The 19,701-nt window shown below is 41.2% G+C and overlaps 1 protein-coding gene across 3 annotated transcripts in view; it reads left to right on the top strand.

Annotated features, from left to right (window-relative positions):
* LOC140741701 (host cell factor 1-like) overlaps positions 1 to 19,701 on the top strand; it is a 126,309-nt gene that overhangs the window by 88,000 nt on the left and 18,608 nt on the right. For all 3 annotated transcript variants that reach the window (XM_073071990.1, XM_073071991.1, XM_073071989.1), the window contains one exon: positions 12,756 to 12,944. In XM_073071990.1, coding sequence (XP_072928091.1) covers positions 12,756 to 12,944 — 189 coding nt within the window. The remainder of the gene's footprint in view (positions 1 to 12,755; positions 12,945 to 19,701) is intronic.

The following is a 19,701-nucleotide window of genomic DNA, read 5'->3' as shown; positions in this document are numbered from 1 at the left end:
CATGGAGTGGCTTCAAATGAAGAAAATTGATGTCCTTTAGTGGTCCAGTCAGAGTTTTACCCTTAGCCCGATCGAACATCTCTGGTAAGACCTCAAGATTGCTGTCCACTGCCACTCTCCAAATAACCTGGCACAGCTTGAGCAATTTTGCAAGGAGGAATGGGCAAATCTTGTTCCATCGTGTTGTGTCAAGCTAATAGAGACTTACCTAAAAACATTACTGGCTATAATAGTTGCTTGAGGTGGTTCAACTAAGTACTGAGCAAAGGGAGATAATACTTTTAACAGCTGATAATTCAATTTTTATCATGCTGTTTTTTGAGCTCTACTGTGAAAAAAGGAGCATGTGATTCACAAATACAAATTGTCAGTTAAATTGATCAAAATCCCTGGTGGTAATACTCATTTAAAAAAATGTGAACATATGGTTGGTGGTTGAATATTTCGACAAGGTACTGTATAGTTGAAACGCATTCTATATTGAGCTGGAGTTATAACTAAGCAGTGAGAAGTGTGTATTTAATATTATAGCAATATTTTTGAGTTATATTGTTTGGTTAAGTATTCTTTGTTGTTTACATAGTTTATTACTAGTTATATGTAAAAGAGTGTGAATGTGCTACGTCATTATGCCACTATGTCAGGTGTATGCACCTCACTAAAGTAAAAATTGAAGTAGACACACATCTCCCTGCTTTGCGTTTTCATTCAATTAGTTTATGTTTTGGAGTTACAAAACATAACACATGGGTACCACCACCTGCAGGTTCCCATAATACATAGGAGCCAAGTTAGACCATTTAGCCCATCGAGTCTGCTCTGCCACTCCATCATGGCTAATTTATTATCCTCTCAACCCTATTTTCTTGATTTATCCCTGTAACCTTTGACACTAATCAAGAACCTACTGCTTTAAAAATACCCAATGACCTGGGCTTCACAGCTGTCTGTAGCAATGAATTCACAGATTCACCACCCTCTGGCTAAATAAATTCTTCTTCATCTGTGTTCTAAAGGGGACACCCTTGTATTCTGAAGTAGTGCCCTATGATCTCTGTCTCAGAGGCTGATGTTAGACTCTTTAAAGAGAGTGAACCCTCGCAAGGCAGAAGGTCCTGATGGAGTACCTGGTAAGGTTCTGAAAACCTGTGCCAACCAACTAGTGGGAGTATTCAAGGACATTTTCAACCTCTCAATGCTACGGGCAGAAGTTCCCACTTGCTTCAAAAAGGCAACAATTATACCAGTGCCTAAGTAGAATAACATGGGCTGCCTTAATGACTATCGCCCGGTAGCACTCACATCAACAGTAATGAAATGCTTTGAGAGGTTGGTTATGACTAGACTGAACTCCTGCCTTAGCAAGGACCTGGACCCATTGCAATTTGCTTATTACCACAATAAGTCAACGGCAGACGTAATCTCAATGGCTTTTCACACAGCTTTAGACCACCTAGACAACACAAACACCTACGTCAGGATACTGTAGCTCAGCATTTAATACCATCATTCCCACAATCCTGATTGAGAAGTTGCAGAACCTAGGCCTCTGTACCTCCTCTGCAATTGGATCCTCGACTTCCTAACCGGAAGACCACAGTCTGAGTGGATTGGTGATAACATATTCTCCTCGCTGACGATCAACACTGGCGCACCTCAGGGGTGTGTGCTTAGCCCACTTCTCTACTCTCTATATACACATGACTGTGTGGCTAGGCATAGCTCAAATACCATCTACAAATTTGCTGACGATATAACCATTGTTGGTAGAATCTCAGGTAGTGACGAGAGGGCTTACAGGAGTGAGATAATGCCAACTAGTGGAATGGTACCACAGCAACAACCTGGCACTCAACGTCATTAGGACGAAAGAGCTGATTATGGACTTCAGGGAGGGTAAGATGAAGGAGCACATACCAATCCTCATAGAGGGATCAGAAGTGGAGAGAGTGAGCAGCTTCAAGTTCCTCGGTGTCATGATCTCTGGGGATCTAATGTGGTCCCAATTTATCGATGTAGTCATAAAGAATGCAAGACAGCAGCTATACTTTATTAGGAGTTTGAAGAGATTTGATATGTCAACAAATAACCATATAGCAATTACAGCACGGAAATAGGCCATCTCGGCCCTTCTAGTCCGTGCCAAACGCTTACTCTCACCTAGTCCAACTGACCCACACTCAGCCCACAACCCTCCATTCCTTTCCTGTCCATATACCTATCCAATTTTACTTTAAATGACAATACCGAACCTGCCTCTACCACTTCTACTGGAAGCTCGTTCCACACAGCTGCCACTCCTCTGAGTAAAGAAATTCCCCCTCGTGTTACCCTTGAACTTTTGCCCCCTAAATCTCAACTCATGTCCTCTTGTTTGAATCTCCCCTACTCTCAATGGAAAAAGCCTATCCACATCAACTCTATCTATCCCCCTCATAATTTTAAATACCTCTATCAAGACCCCCCTCAACCTTCTACACTCCAAAGAATAAAGACCTAACTTGTTCAATCTTTCCCTGTAACTTAGGTGCTGAAACCCAGGTAACATTCTAGTAAATCTTCTCTGTACTCTCTCTATTTTGTTGACATCTTTCCTATAATTTGGTGACCAGAACTGTACACAATACTCCAAGTTCGGCCTAACCAATGCCTTGTACAATTTTAACATTACATCCCAACTCCTATATTTGATGCTCTGATTTATAAAGGCCAACATACCAAAAGCTTTCTTCACCACCCTATCCACATGAGATTCCGCCTTCAGGGAACTATGCACCATTATTCCTAGATCACTGTGTTCTACTGCATTCTTCAATGCTCTACCATTTACCATGTATGTCCTATTTGGATTATTCCTATTAAAATGTAGCACCTCACACTTAGCATTAAACTCCATCTGCCATCGTTCAGCCCACTCTTCTAACTGGCCTAAATCTCTCTGCAAACTTTGAAAACCTACTTCATTATTCACAAAATACACTCAAAAACTTCTATAGTTGTACCATGGAAGCATTCTGACAGGCTGCATCACTGTCTGGTATGGAGGGACTACTGCACAGGACCGAAAGAAGCTGCAGAAGGTTGTAAGTCTGGTCAGCTCCATCTTGGGCACTAGCCTACAAAGAACCCAGGACATATTCAGGGAGCAGTGTCTCAGAAAGGCAGCATCCATTATTAAGGACCAGCACCCAGGGCATGCCCCTTTCTCACTGTTACCATCAAGTAGGAGGTACAGAAGCCTGAAGGCACACACTCAGCGATTCAGGAACAGCTTTTTCCCTTTTGCCATCCCATTCCTAAATGGACATTGAAGCTTTGGACACTACCCCACTTTTTTTCAATATACAGTATTTCTGTTTTTGCACATTTTAAAATATCTATTCAAATTATGTAATTGGTTTACTTGTTTATTTATAATTGTGTTTATTTTATTTATTATTATGATTTTTCTCTCTCTTCTAGATTATGTATTGCTTTGAACTGCTGCTGTTAAGTTAATAAATTTCACATCACATGCTGGTGATAATAAATCTGATTCTGATTCTCTGGTCTTGGACTCCACCACTATAGGGAACATTTTCTCCACTTCCAATCTATCTAGGTCTTTCAATATTCATTGAGATCCCTCGTTGTTCTTCTAAGCCCCAGAGCTATCACATACTCATCAAACATTAACTCTTTCATTCCCAGAATCATTCTTGTGAACCTCCTCTAAATCCTCTCCAATACCAGCACATCTTTTCTTGGATAAGGGGCCCAAAACTGCTCATAGTACTCCCAAGTGTGGTTTGAACAATGCCTTATAAAGCTTTTAATACTAACGTTGCATTTGCCTTCCTTAACACCAACTGAACTTGCAAGTTAACATTCAGGGAATCCTGCACAAGGACTTCTAGGTCCCTTTGCAACTCTTGATTTCTGAATTCACTTCTCATTTAGAAGACAGTCTATGCCATTATTCATTCTACCGAAGTGCGTGACCATACAATTCCATATGCCACTACTTTGCCCGTTCTTCTAATCTGTTTAGGTCCTTCTGCAGAGTCCCAGCTTCATCAGCACTATTTTCATATCGTCTACAGACTTAGCCACAAGGCCATCAATTCTGTCATCCAAATCATTGACATATGACGTGAAAAGAATACCAACAACTGCAGAACACAACTTTATTCTCGCTCTTTTCCTTCTGCCAGTCAGCCAATATTCTATTCATGTTAGTATTTTTCCAGTAAAACCATGGGCTCTTACCTTGTTAACAGCCTCATTGTGTGGCATTTGTCAAAGGCCTTCTGTAAATCCAAATAAGAACATCTATTAACTCTCCTTTGTCCATCCTGCCTATTATTTTAACAAAGAATTCCAACAGATTTGACAGCGAAGATTACTGCTTAAGGAAAAAAATGCTGACTTAGGCTAATTTTATCATGTGCCTTCAAATTACCCAAAAACAACATCCTTAATAATGGATTTCAATATCTTATCAACCACTGAAGTCAGGCTAACAAGATTTTAAGAAGGCAGAGTTGAGAGACAAGAAATTAAACTGATCACACTTGCAATTTTCCAACCCTCCAGAACCATTCCAAAATCTAGTGATGCTTGAAAGATGACTACTTCTCTACAGTCTCATTAGTTACCTCTTTCAGAACTCTGGGGTGTAGTCAATCTGGTCCAGGTTATTTATCTACCTTCAGACCTTTCAGCTTCCCAAGTCCTTCTCCTTATTACTACCTGCCCCCTAATACTTTAGAATTTCTGACATTCTGCTGGTGTCTGCCACAGTGAAGACTGATGCAAAATACTTATGAAGTTTGTCCTCCACTTCTTTAGTTTCCCCACTCCCCCACTAACTCTCCAGCATCATTTTCCAAAGATCTGATATACACTCTCACCTCTCTTACTCTTTATATATCTGAAATATCTTTTGCTATCCTTTTTATATTATTGGCTAGCTTACCTTCACTTTTTCTTTTCTTACTGCTTTTTAGTTGCCTTCTGTTGGTTTTTAAAAGTTTCTCAATCTTCTAACTTCCCACTATTTTTTGCTCCATTATTTGCCCCCTCTTTGGCTTTTATGCTGTCTATGACTTCCCTTTGCCTCATCCTCCCTTTACAACACTATTTCTTTGTGATGAACCTACCCTGTGCCTTCTGAATTGCTCCCAGGAATTCCAGCCATTGCTGTTTTTCCGTTATCCCTGCTAGTGCCTCCTTCCAATCAACTTTGGTCAGCTCCTCTCTCATGCTCTATAATGCACTGTAACACTGATACATCTGATTTTAGCTTCTTCCTCTCAAACTACAGGATTTGCCAATCCAGAACACTCCACCATGATTCAATATGACTTGGGCCATCATATTTTAGAGTAGAATTTGCTATTCACCCATTGGTCTGTCCTTCATTCAATCATGGCTATTTTTGTTAAGCTCATTATTCTTCATAACTCTCAACCTGCTTATCATCAATAAACTATGCATTTCAGCCTTGTATGCACCTGATGACTTGGTTTTCACTGCCCTTCATGGCAACAGGCCCCACAGATTTACCACCTTCTGGCTGAAGAAGTTCTTCCTCATCTTGATTGTAAAGGAAGTCCAACTCCATTCAGACCTTCCTTCCTTGCTTTTGAGCTGCCCCTCTTCTGTAAGGTACTGGATCCTTTCCAGTTGCACTCTTAACTTGGATGTTTTATGTGACACCCTCCCCCCACCTTGTTCCCTTTAGTTGATCTTATTCTTCCACCAAATTGATTCACACTACAACTCTCGCCATTAAAGTTTATTCGTATTTGAATTACTGTCCCTAGAGTCTATACACATTTTCTTGAAGTCTTTCACTGCAGCTCTTCGTAACCACACTCAAGTTTAGTTGTCTGCAACTTTTCTTTTAACTTCTACCCCATGCATCCATTTTCACAATATTAAGATATTTTGGGAGAAAAAGGACTACTCTTGGTGTTAACTAGTAGCAAATGTCATAAAGACCTATTGCAACCTGTCTTATTTTGGTCCTTGTTAGATTCACAGGGTGGAATTTAATTCAACCTCAGTACTTTCCTTACACTGATACATACAGCTCTGATAATGCAGGTTGGAAGATGTTTGTATTTCACAGCCCGGCTTCCCGGTCATACTGATTTCCTGTGCCTGAGCCAATTTACCCATTTGGCTTGTCCAAATGGACATCATCCAGTTGGTAAATACTTTATCTGGCACTCAAACACTTAGTGAAACCTCAGACATCCATCAACAATTGAGCAAAGGAGGATGAGAGGTGACTTAATAGAGGTGTACAAGATTAGAAGAGGCATAGATAGACCTTTTCCCAGGGTGGAAATGGCTAATACAAGAAGGCATAATTTTAAGGTGTTTGGCAGAAAGTATAGGGGGGATATCACAGGTAAGTTCTTTACACAGAGAGTGGTGGGTGCATGAAACGCACTGCCAGGGGTGGTGGTAGAGGTGGATCCTTTAGGGGCATTTAAGAGACTCTCAGATGGGCACATGGAGGGTTATTTAAGAAGGAGGGTTAGATTGAATTTAGAGTAGGTTAAAAGGTTGGCACAACATGTGGGCCGAAGGGCCTGTACTGTCATATGCTGTTCTATGTTACTATGATTTACATACCATTAAATACAACTTACTTTCTAGCATCACCACTTCGAGTTTTACCCTATACAGTATCATCACTCTCCATCTTTTTCCTTGATTTTGGCTTTTACGTTTCTTTGTAAAGTGTACTGCAGTTCTGTCTACTCTTTTAGCCCGTGATCAGTCCCACTCCTCTTACTATCTGTTCTCTATTTATTGCCCTTTTAAATTATGTATTCTCATACTTTCTCTTTGACCTGATTCCCATTTTCACTTCTGCTCTAAGCTTCCCATATTAACCCTAGTTTTCATCTTAACAACTGTCTTACATCTAGAACATAGAGCATAGTACAGTACACCACAGAAACAGGCCCTTCAGCCCACAATGTTGTGCAGAACCAATTAAATTAGTAATCAAATGGGCAACTAAACTAATCCCCTTTGACTACATAATGTCCATATCCTTCCGTTTTCCTCATATTCATGTGCCTATCTAAACATCTATTAAAATTCTGTAATGTATCTGCCTGTATCATCACTTCAGGCTGCATATTTCAGACACCCAACAATGTGCGTATTAAAAAAAGAATTGCTCCTCACATCTCCTTTGAAATCATCCCCTCTCACTCTAAATGCACACCCTTTGGTATTAAACATTACAATGCCAGGAATAAGATGCTGTCTGTCTACTTTATCTATGCCTCTCATAATTTTATAAACCTCTTGTCAGATCTCTCCTCGGTCTTCACAGCTCCAGAGAAAACAACCCAAGGTTGTCCAACCTCTCATTTTAACACATGCTCCCTAATCCAAGCAGCATCCTGATAAAAGCCTCGACTTCCTTCATATAATGGGGAGACCAGAAATGTATGCAATACTCTAGGTGCAACCAAGCTAAAGTTTCATAAAGATGCAACTTAACTTCCTGACTTTTAAACAGTGCCTTAACTAAAAATAGCAAGCATGCCATATGCCTATTTAACCATTCTAAGAAACTGTGTAGCCATTTCAAGGAGCTTTGAATTTGGAATTCAAGATCCCTATGGTCATCAACACTTTTAAGGGTTTTGCTCTTAATAGTGTACTCTCTCTTTACATATGACTATCAAAATGCAACACTTCACATTTGGTCAGGTTAAACTCCATCTGGCATTTCTCAACCCATATTTGCACCTGATCTATATCCTGCTGTATTATTTGCCAGTCAAATATGCTATCCACAACACCACCAATCTGCAAATTTACTAATCCACTCATCTACATTTTCATCCAGGTTATTTATACATCCCAAAGAGTATTCTAAAGGCAAGATGACAGAACCGTGACTAATAAGGGAAGTCAACACCACCACAAAAACCAAAGAGAGGGCATATAATAGAGCAAAAATTAGTAGGAAGTTAGGAAGGATTAGGAAGCTTTTAAATACCATAGAAGGCAACTAAAAAAAGTCATTAAGAAGGTAAAGATGGAATACAAAAATAAGCTAGCCAATAATATTAAAGAAACCAAAGGTTTCTTCAGATGCATAAAGTATAAAAGAGAGGCGAGAGTGGATATCGGATCACTGAAAAACGATGCTAGAGAGTTAGTATTGGGGGACAAAGAAATGGCTGAAGAACTGATTAAGCATTTTGCACCAGCTTTCACTGTGGAAGACACCAGCAGTATAGTGGAAGCTCCAGGTGTCAGAGTCATGAAATTACCATTACTAAGAAGAAAAGGTCTGAAAGTAGATAAGTCACTTGGACAAGGTGATGTACACCCCAGTGTCTAAAAGAGGTTGCTGAAGAGATCATGGAGGTATTAGTAATGATCTTTCAAGAACCGCTAGATTCTGGGGTGATTCCGGAAGACTGGAAAATTGCAAATGTCAGTCCACACTTCAAGAAGGGAAAGATGCAGTAAGACAACAATAGGCCAGCTAGTCTGATTTTGGTGGTTAGGAAGATGTTGGGAGTCCATTATTAAGTATGAGGTCTCAGGGTACTCGGAGGCACATGATAAAATTGCTGTAGTCAGCATGGTTTCCTCAAGGGAAAATCTTGCCTAGCAAATCTGTTGGAATTCTTTGAAGAAATAACAAGCAGGATAGACAAAGGAGAATCAGTTGATGTTGTGTACTTGGATTTTCAGATGATATGAAGATGGATGGAGAGGCAGGTAGTTTTGAGAAAGTAGAGAGGCTACAGAAGGGCTTAGACAACCAGCAGATTAACCTTTAGGGAATCCTGCACAAGAACTCCTAAGTCCCTTTGTATCTCAGTTTTTTGTATTTTCTGTCCATTTAGAAAATAGTCAAGCATTTCATTTCTTCTACAAAAATGCATGACCATACACTTCCCGACACCATATTTCATCTGCCATTTCTTTACCCATTCTCCTAATCTGTGTTATCCTTCTGTATCCTCTCTACTTCCTCAAAACTACCTGCCCTTCCTATGACATGATTTGTCCCACACAAAGGCATGCTGGCTCTCCCTAATTAGGCCATGGTTTTCCAAATGCTCATGAATTCTATCCCTAAGACTTCTTTCTAGTAAGATCCTACCACTGATATGAGATTCACTGGTCCATAGTTTCCAGGATTATCTCTGGTTCCCTTCTTGCATAATAAAACAACTTTAACTACTTCTCACTCCTCCAGGACCTCGCCTGTGACTAGAGAGACAAAGACATTGGTCAATGCCCCAGCAATCTCTTTATCTCTCTTAATTACCACGGGTATATCAGACCCTGGGGACTTACCTCTTTCTATTCAATCTTGACTCTATTGTCTATAGAATTCTGTTGAGATTTTACCTAGATTGTACAAAGTCATGCCTCTATGGACTGCCCATTGTTTGATTTGTTTTCAGCCACTGAATTTGACTTTTTCCCTCAAATGTCCTTTTCTTCCCGATTATGATCATTGTTTTTTTTAAAGATTTGAATCTAGCAATGCTTTATTCTACATTTAGCCAAATCATTATGAACAGGCAGAAGAATGGTGGTAATTGGGGATCAAAGGTTAGATGTTTTCCTGATAACTAAACTCGGACTACAACTACTGCCATCTTCAGAAGTTTTCTGATGACTCTGCCATAGATGGATACATCAGCAAGGGAGATGAGGCGGAGTACAGGGCTTCGGTGGGAAACTTTGTCACATGGTGTGAGCAGAATCATCTGTAGCTTAATGTGAAAAAGACTTAAGGAGCTGGTGGTGGACCTGAGGAGGGCTAAGGCACCGGTGACCCCTATTTCCATCCAAGGGGTCAATGTGGACATGGTGGAGGATTACAAATACCTGGGGATACGAATTGACAATAAACTGGACTGGTCAAAGAACACTGAGGCTGTCTGCAAGAAGGATCAGAGCCATCTATTTCCTGAGGAGACTGAGGTCCTTTAACATCTGCCGGACGATGCTGAGGATTTTCTACGAGTCTGTGGTGGCCAGTGCTATTATGTTTGCTGTTGTGTGCTGGGCAGCAGGCTGAGGGTAGCAGACACCAACAGAATCAACAAACTCATTCGTAAGGCCAGTGATGTTGTGGGGGTGGAACTGGACTCTCTGACGGTGGTGTCTGAAAAGAGGATGCTGTCCAAGTTGCATGCCATCTTGGACAATGTCTCCCATCCACTTCATAATGTACTGGTTAGGCACAGGAGTACATTCAACCAGAGACTTATTCCACCGAGATGCAACACTGAGCGTCATAGGAAGTCATTCCTGCCTGTGGCCATCAAACTTTACAACTCCTCCCTCGGAGGTCAGACACTCTGAGCCAATAGGCTGGTCCTGGACTTATTTCCACTTGGAATAATTTACTTATTATTTAATTATTTATGGTTTTATATTGCTATATTTCTACACTATTCTTGGTTGGTGCGACTGTAACGAAACCCAGTTTCCCTCAGGATCAATAAAGTATGTCTGTCTGTCTGTCTATTGTAACTGTGGGAGACGTTCAGACAGCATCTGTAGAAAGAGAAAGAGTCAACATTGTAAGAACTAATAGAACTAGCAGAATTCTAATTTCTCCATAATTTGCTTTTGTGCATTTTCTCCACATGATAGCCTTCAGAATATGAGTGGATCCAAAACCCTTGCCCCACCCACCCTTTTGTCTCCACACTGCATAGAGATACAACTCCTCTGGGTCACACAGGCTCTGATGAAGTCCCAGTCTTGATAATCTGTTAACTGTTTATTCCCCTCCACAGATACTGCCTGACTTGCTGAGTTCTTTTAGAACTTTGTGTGTGTGCTCTGGATTTCCAGCATCAGCAGAATCTGGTTTGTTTATATCATGCAGGATGTATTCGCTGGAAGCCCCAGGAATCAAACATACTGTACCCTGCATTCTTCCTGCAGCCATGCTTGCACTATCACTGGCAAGAGGAAGTTGTGACAATCCAGAGATTACTACTTTTGGTGCCCATTTTAATCATTTTGGCTTTCCTGCCTGCCTGATTCATCAGTACCAACATGGTTGATAACTTCCAACACTTCAACCTCCCCCCACTGGATTCATCTCAGATATTCAGTGATGGATTGGACCTCATTGTTGTATGAACACAGAACGTCCTTTGCGCCCCTTGCCTTCCCGGTCCACATCACCATAGCTTTTCTAACCTCCTTTCTCCCCACCATGATGCCATGGATGAAGCTTTACATAACCCCCCCCCCCCACCCCCAGAGAATCAATCCCCTTCATATGAACAGACGGGTTTAGGAGCAGAACAAACCTTGTGACCAGCCCTCTATTATCAAAGTATATATATGTATACATACTACCCTGAGACTCCATCTCCATCTATACTCTCACTCCTCTCATCTCATTTTCCATTTGTACTCTGGCCACTCCATAATTTTGGAGACGTTGAGCTTCTCCTCTTGACCTGTTTTGCCTAGCGATCTGGGGCTGCATACAACCTGTACTGGTGGGTGTGACCTTTCAGTTCTGAAATATCGACTGAAAGGACGTGCAGTCTTGTATTCTGTTATCACATCTAATCAAATTGTAATGGCCAGAAAGATACTTTCATTCTCTTAGACCCACTAGTGAGGCAGCAATTCAGAAGTACAGGCTTTTATCTGCATTATTAATGAGATAGGGAATTCTTTGCATAATAGGGCATTTAAAAGAAGAGCTTGTATTTACTTGCACAACCCCCTCAAATTGTCTGCTTGATTCACATTGGATGTGCTGTTCACTATGCCAGGTTATGGGTTTGATCCCCACGACTGAGTACAGCACCAGGTTGACGCCTTGCTCATATATGAAGAAGTGTCATTGCTGTTGTCCTTAAAGTGAATATAGCATGAATTTCACCATAGATCTTTCTCCCTATTAGAGTGGGAAATATTTTTTTAACTTTTTTCACTTTCTGTGGAGGGGGTTAATATCTTCACTCCTGACCAATATCCTCCCTGTTTGATAACCCAGTCTAGAAATCCAAATCAGATATCCATTAGCACCACTTATAAAATCTGTAGAAGTTTTGAGGAGCCATTGTCCAAAAAGTGGCTAGAATGAGGGACTTGCTGTTCAGGATTGTGACTGTGTATTTAAATTCAGAAACTAATTATTTAAATGGGTATTGTGTTCATTTCCGGTCGCCTCATTATAGGAAGGATGTGGAAGCTTTAGAGAGGGTGCCGAGAGATTTACCAGGGATAAGTGGTACCTGGATTAGAAAGCATGTCTTATGAGGAGAAGTTAAGGCTTTTCTCTTTGGAGCAAAGGATGATGATAGAGTTACAAGAGATTAAGAAGCACAGATGGAGTGAACAGCCAGTGATTTTTTTTTTTCCCTGTCAGAAATGTTTAATATGAGAGGACATATTTTTAAGGTGATCGGAGGAAGGTGTTAAGTTTTTTTTACACAGAGTGGTGGGTGCATTGAACGTCTCCCAGGGATGCTGGTAGAGGTAGATATATTAGAGACAGCTAATAGGCTCTTAGATAGGCACATGGATGAAAACAAATGGAGGGCTATGTGGGAGGAAAAGGTTAATTTAATCTTGGAGTAGGTTAAAAGGTAAGCTGAAGGGCCTGTACTGTACTATCATGCTCTGTTTTAAAGACTTTTGCTACCTGAGCAATTTGGAGTCTCTATGAACACTCAATGAATAAAACCGGCTTAAAGATCTCTATCTGTGATGTTATTTTCACTCAGGATGAAAATGTAGACAATGTCCCAGACCACAGCAACCTGAAGACTGTGAAACTGCAGTCGGGCACTGCCTATAAGTTCCGCGTGGCCGGAATAAATGCTTGTGGACGGGGTCCATTCAGCGAAATTTCAGCCTTCAAGTCTTGTATCCCAGGATTCCCAGGTGCACCATCTGCCATCAAGATCAGTAAAGTAAGTGACAGATCATTCAACACAGCTTGTGAGAGTGAATCACCATCTCTAATGAGAACATAATCAATGATACTGGTGTGGGTCGAGGTTATTCTGGCAGGAGCTGAGAAAAAACTGTTCCATTTCACTGGCCTTAAACAGCTTTAAGTTCTCAACAACCAATTATCTTCACTTTCTGGGAAAATATTGTTCACGTCCTGACCAATATTTTCCTCTGTTGACAGTCTAGTCTAGAGATCCAAACCTGATCTGTGCCATTAATAAAATCCATATCCATGCCTTTATCCAAAAAGCGGCTAGGTGGTGTGATTTGCTTGCTCAGTCTTCACTATGGGATTTTGGAACATTCTGTGATGGGTGCTACTTGTTCCCTAATTTTTTTAGTTTACTCTTAACACAGGGTCTTAGCCTGAAACATTGACTGTTTATTCCTTTCCATAGGTGCTGCCTGACCTGCTGAGTTCCTATAGCATTTTGTATGTGTTACTTTGGATTTGCAGAATTTTATTTAGAGATTCAGCACAGTAATAAGCCTTCCAGCCCAAGAAGCCCAGGCTGCCCAATTACACCTATGTGAGCATTTCACCACTAACCTTTATGTCTTTGGAAAGTGGGCAGAAACCGGTGCACCCAAAGAAACCCACAAGGTCACAGGGAGAATGTACAAACTCCTTGCAGACAGCAGTGGAATTGAACTACTACTAACAGTAGTAGTGAGGTTGGGAATGGCATTAAACAGGAAATTAGAAATGCGTGCAATAAAGGAACAGTAGTTATAATGGGTGACTTCAATCTACATATAGATTGGGTGAACCAAATTGGTAAGGGTGTTGAGGAAGAGGATTTCTTGGAATGTATGTGGGATGGTTTTCTGAACCAACATGTTGAGGAACCAACTAGAGAGCAGGCCATTTTAGATTGAGTATTGAGCAATGAGGAAGGGTTAGTTAGCAATCTTGTCGTGCGAGGCCCCTTGGGTAAGAGTGACCATAATATGGTGGAATTCTTCATTAAGATGGAGAGTGACATAGTTCAGAAACAAAGGTTCTGAACTTAAAGAAGGATAACTTTGAAGGTATGAGATGTGAATTAGCTAAGATAGACTGGCAAATGATACTTAAAGGGTTGACGGTGGATATGCAATGGCAAGCATTTAAAGATCGCATGGATGAACTACAACAATTGTTCATCCCAGTTTGGCAAAAGAATAAACCAGGGAAGGTAGTGCACCCGTGGCTGACAAGGGAAATTAGGGATAGTATCAAGTCCAAAGAAGAAACATATAAATTAGCAACAAAAAAAAAGCGGCACACCTGAGGACTGGGAGAAATTCAGAGACCAGCAGAGGAGGACAAAGGGCTTAATTAGGAAAGGGAAAAAAGATTATGAGAGAAAGCTGGCAGGGAACATAAAAACTGACTGTATAAGCTTTTATAGATAGGTGAAAAGAATAAGATTAGTCAAGACAAATGTAGGTCCTTTACAGTCAGAAACAGGTGAATTGATCATAGGGAACAAAGACATAGCAGACCAATTGAATAACTACTTTGGTTCTGTCTTCACTAAGGAGGACATAAATAATCTTCTGGAAATAGTAAGGGACCGAGGGTCTAGTGAGCTGGAGGAACTGAGGGAAATACATGTTAGTAGGGAAGTGGTGTTAGGTAAATTGAAGGGATTAAAGGCAGATAAATCCCCAGGGCCAGATGGTCTGCATCCCAGAATGCTTAAGGAAGTAGCCCAAGAAATAGTGGATGCATTAGTGATAATTTCTCAAAACTCCTTAGATTCTGGATTAGTTCCTGAGGATTGGAGGGTGGCTAATGTAACCCCACTTTTTAAAAAAGGAGGGAGATAGAAACTGGGGAATTATAGACCGGTTAGTCTGACATCGGTGGTGGGGAAAATGCTAGAGTCAGTTATCAAAGATGTGATAACAGCACATTTGGAAAGAGGTGAAATCATCGGACAAAGTCAGCATGGATTTGTGAAAGGAAAATCATGTCTGACGAATCTTATAGAATTTTTTGAAGATGTAACTAGTAGAGTGGATAGGGGAGAGCCAGTGGATGTGGTATATTTAGACTTTCAAAAGGCTTTTGACAAGGTCCCACACAGGAGATTAGTGTGCAAACTTAAAGCACACGGTATTGGGGGTATGGTATTGATGTGGATAGAGAATTGGTTGGCAGACAGGAAGCAAAGAGTGGGAGTAAACGGGACCTTTTCAGAATGGCAGGCAGTGACTAGTGGGGTACTGCAAGGCTCAGTGCTGGGACCCCAGTTGTTTACAATATATATTAATGATTTAGACGAGGGAATTAAATGCAGCATCTCCAAGTTTGTGGATGACACGAAACTGGGCGGCGGTGTTAGCTGTGAGGAGGATGCTAAGAGGATGCAGGGTGACTTGGATAGGTTAGGTGAGTGGGCAAATTCATGGCAGATTCAATTTAATGTGGATAAATGTGAGGTTATCCACTTTGGTTGCAAGAACAGGAAAACAGATTATTATCTGAACGGTGGCCGATTAGAAAAAGGGGAGATGCAACGAGACCTGGGTGTCATTGTACACCAGTCATTGAAGGTGGGCATGCAGGTACAGCAGGCAGTGAAAAAGGCAAATGGTATGTTGGCATTCATAGCAAAAGGATTTGAGTACAGGAGCAGGGAGGTTCTACTGCAGTTGTACAAGGCCTTGGTGAGACCGCACCTAGAATATTGTGTGCAGTTTTGGTCCCCTAATCTGAGGAAAGACATTCTTGCCATAGAGGGAGTACAGAGAAGGTTCACCAGATTGATTCCTGGGATGGCAGGACTTCCATATGAAGAAGGACTGGATCGACTAGGCTTATACTCACTGGAATTTAGAAGATTGAGGGGGGATCTTATTGAAACGTATAAAATTCTAAAGGGATTGGACAGGCTAGATGCAGGAAGATTGTTTCCGATGTTGGGGAAGTCCAGAATGAGGGGTCACAGTTTAAGGATAAAGGGGAAGCCTATTAGGACCGAGATGAGGAGAAACTTCTTCACACAGAGAGTGGTGAATCTGTGGAATTCTCTGCCACAGGAAACTGTTGAGGCCGGTTCATTGGCTATATTTAAGAGGAAGTTAGATATGGCCCTTGTGGCTAAAGGGATCAGGGGATATGGAGAGAAAGCAGGTACAGGGTTCTGAGTTGGATGATCATACTGAATGGCGGTGCAGGCTCAAAGGGTCGAATGGCCTACTCCTGTACCCATTTTCTATGTTTCTATGAACCCAGGTCACAAGAACTGTAATAGCTAACCCTGCCCCCACCTCCCCAGGTTCTCCAGAGTCTCCCTGCAGCTGTGTTTCATTGTGGCAGAATTCTCTGATTTCTACTAATTAGTGACTTGCTGCTATTTCAGTCACTCAGCAAACATTTCATTGATGCTAATCCAAAAAGCACCTGTTTCCTTTGTTCACTCTGTTTCTTCTTAAACTGCCACTAAACTAAAATTGAAAGCTCTTGCTGAGTAAGATTATTAAAGTCATAAACATACAGCATGGGAACAGGCCCTTCAGTTTCTATCCCCTACTGGGCCGCTGAATTCACACCAATCATCAGCCACCCAGTTATACCAATCCTACATTACTCCTAGCAGCACAATAGAGCAGCAGCTGGCGTAACACTTTACAAAGCTACTGATCATGGTTCAATTCCCAGTGCTCTCTGAACGAAGTTAGTACATTCTCCTCATGACCATGTGGTTTTCCTTCAGGTATTCTGGTTTCTTCCCATGTTTCAAAGTTGTTAGGATTAGTAAATTGCAGGCCATATGACACATTTCACTGTATGCTTTGATGTTTCAATGTACATGTAACAAATAAGGCTAACATTTATCTTTAATTCCACTCTTTTAATCTCCCTACGTTCACATCAACTTCCCCTATTCTCCTTGTGCTGGGGGCAGTCTGCAAGTGGCGCCATGCTTCCAGGGCCAACAAGCATGCCCACAGTTTACTAATCTGAACACCTTGGAATGTGAGAGAACACCTGGACAAAAGCCACGCGGACACAGGGAGAACAAATAAGTTCCTTACAGACAATGGCAGGAATCAATCCGCAATCGGTGGTGGTGTAAAGCAATGTAGTAACCGCTAGGCTACCGTGCCACCCTGCAGTAAGGCCCAGTAAAGGCCAGCTACCGAAGTGACAACAAGATTCTTACTCACTATGTGAAGAGGGGGACAGTGAGTTAGGAGGTGGATGCATGAATAGCTCTTAAGGCCCAAGCAATGTCATACCTTGTATGGAACCATTGTCATAAGGGACTTCACCAAAGCACTATCAAACAAAATTCATTGCTACTACAAAGGAGAAATTAAAACCAAGAACAAAAGGTAAATCTGCATGAGGATGGCTCCAGCTGACTGATCCCTTATATTTCTCCCCTCCTTGCATACCCAGAGACACCGAGGCAAGTTCCAGTGCCCAAGTAAAATCTGGTTGCCATCCACGGGTTATTTAGCTTGGTAGCTTGATCCTGCTCCTAGTCTTCATATTGCTTGAAAAGTCAGATAAGGAGTAAACAGTAACCATGTTATGAACAATGACTCCCTGTTTAACATCAGAAACATTTCCTGACCCATGCTATCCAATTCAAATTTTCAGATTATTTGGTAATACATCAAATAACTCGTAACCCAACAGCAGGTGTTGTTTAAGTTCAAAGTAAATTTAGTGTGAAAGTACATATATGTTACCGTACACTACCCCCAGATTCATTTTCTTGCCAGTATTTATGGAAAAAATATAGAAATACATTAGAATTTATGGATAAACTGATATGTACATAAAGACTTAAAAACAAGCAATGTGCTAATAAAAAATAATACTGAAAACATGAGCTATAAAGAGTCCTTGAAAGTGAATCTGTAGGTTGTGGAGTCAGTTGAGAGTTATGGTGAAACAGGTTATGCACTCTGGTTCAGGTACCTAATGGTTGAAGAGTAATATCTGCTCCTGAACCTAGTGGTGTGGCACCTAAGGCTTCAGTATCTCCTGCCTCATAGTAATAGTGAGAAGAGGGGATGGTGGAGGTCTTTGACGATAGATGCTGTTTTCACATTGATGGAAGTAGAGCAGTGAATGTAGTGTATGTGGAATTCAGTAAGGCATTTGATGAGGTTCCCCATGCAAGGCTCTTTCAGAAAGTAATGCATGGGATCCAAGGAGACCTTGCTTTATGGATCCAGAATTGGCTTGCCCACAGAAGACATGGTGGTAGTGGATGGTTCTTATTCTGCATGGAGGACAGTGACCATTGGTGTTCCACAAGGATCTGTTCTGGGAGCCCTCTTCTTTGTGATTTTTATAAATTACCTGGATGAGAAAATAGAAAGGTGGGTTAATAAGTTAGGTGATGACACAAACGTTGGGGCTGTTGTGGATAATGTGGAGGGTTGTCAGATACAGAACTGGGCTGAGAAGTGCCAGTTGGAGTTCAACCCAGACAAGTGTGAAGCGGTTCATTTTGGTAAGTCAAATTTGAAGACAGAATATAATATTAATGTACTCTTGGCAGTGTGGATGATCAGCAAAATCTTAGGGTCTGTGTCCATAGGACAGTCAGGTCTGTTGCGCAGGTTGATAGTGTTATTAAGCAGGTGTATGGTGTATTAGCCTTTATCAACCATGGAATTGAATTCAAGAGCCGGCAGGTAATGTTACAGTTATACAGTGGCATGCAAAAGTTTGGGCACTCCTGGTCAAAATTTCTGTTACTGTGAATAGCTAAGCGAGTAAAAGATGACCTGATTTCCAAAAGGCATAAAGTCAAAGATGACACATCTCTTTAATATTTTAAGCAAGATAACTTTTTTATTTACATCTTTTACAGTTTCAAAATAACAAAAAGGAAAAGGGCCCGAAGCAAAACTTTGGGCACCCTTCATGGTCAGTACTTAGTAACACCCCCTTTGGCAGGTATCACAGCTTGTAAACATTTTCTGTAGCCAGCTAAGAGTCTTTCACTTCTTGTTTTGGGGATTTTCGCCCATTCTTCCTTGCAAAAGGCTTCTAGTTCTGTAAGATTCTTGGGCCGTCTTGCATGCTCTGCTCTTTTGAGGTCTATCCACAGATTTTCTATGGTGTTTGGGTCGGGGGACTATGAGGGCCATGGCAAAACCTTCAGCTTGAACCTCTTGAGGTAGTCCATTGTGGATTTTGAGGTGTGTTTAGGATCATTATCCTGTTGTAGAAGCTATCCTCTTTTCATCTTCAGCTATTTATTTATTTTACAGACAGTGTGATGTTTGCTTCCAGAATTTGCTGGTATTTAATTGAATTCATTCTTCCCTCTACCAGTGAAATGTTCCCCGTGCCACTGGCTGCAACACAAGCCCAAAGCATGATCGATCCACCCCCGTGCTTAACAGTTGGAGAGGTGTTCTTTTCATGAAATTCTGCACCCTTTTTTCTCCAAACATACCTTTGCTCATTGCAGCCAAAAAGTTCTATTTTAACTTCATCAGTCCACAGGACTTGTTTCCAAAATGCATCAGGCTTGTTTAGATGTTCCTTTGCAAACTTCTGATACTGAATTTTATGGTGAGGACGCAGGAAAGATTTTCTTCTGATGATTCTTCCATGAAGGTCATATTCATGGAATATGTCGCTACACAGTAGAACAGTGCACTGCCACTCCAGAGTGTGCTAAATCTTCCTGAAGGTCTTTTGCAGTCAAACGGGGGTTCTGAATTGCTTTTCTAGCAATCCTACGAGCA

The sequence above is a fragment of the Hemitrygon akajei genome, chromosome 19 (genome assembly GCF_048418815.1).
Source record: "Hemitrygon akajei chromosome 19, sHemAka1.3, whole genome shotgun sequence".
In the NCBI taxonomy this organism is placed as follows: domain Eukaryota; kingdom Metazoa; phylum Chordata; class Chondrichthyes; order Myliobatiformes; family Dasyatidae; genus Hemitrygon; species Hemitrygon akajei.
The sequence above is the reverse complement of the archived record's forward strand: the minus strand, read 5'-3'. Positions and strand labels throughout refer to the sequence as shown.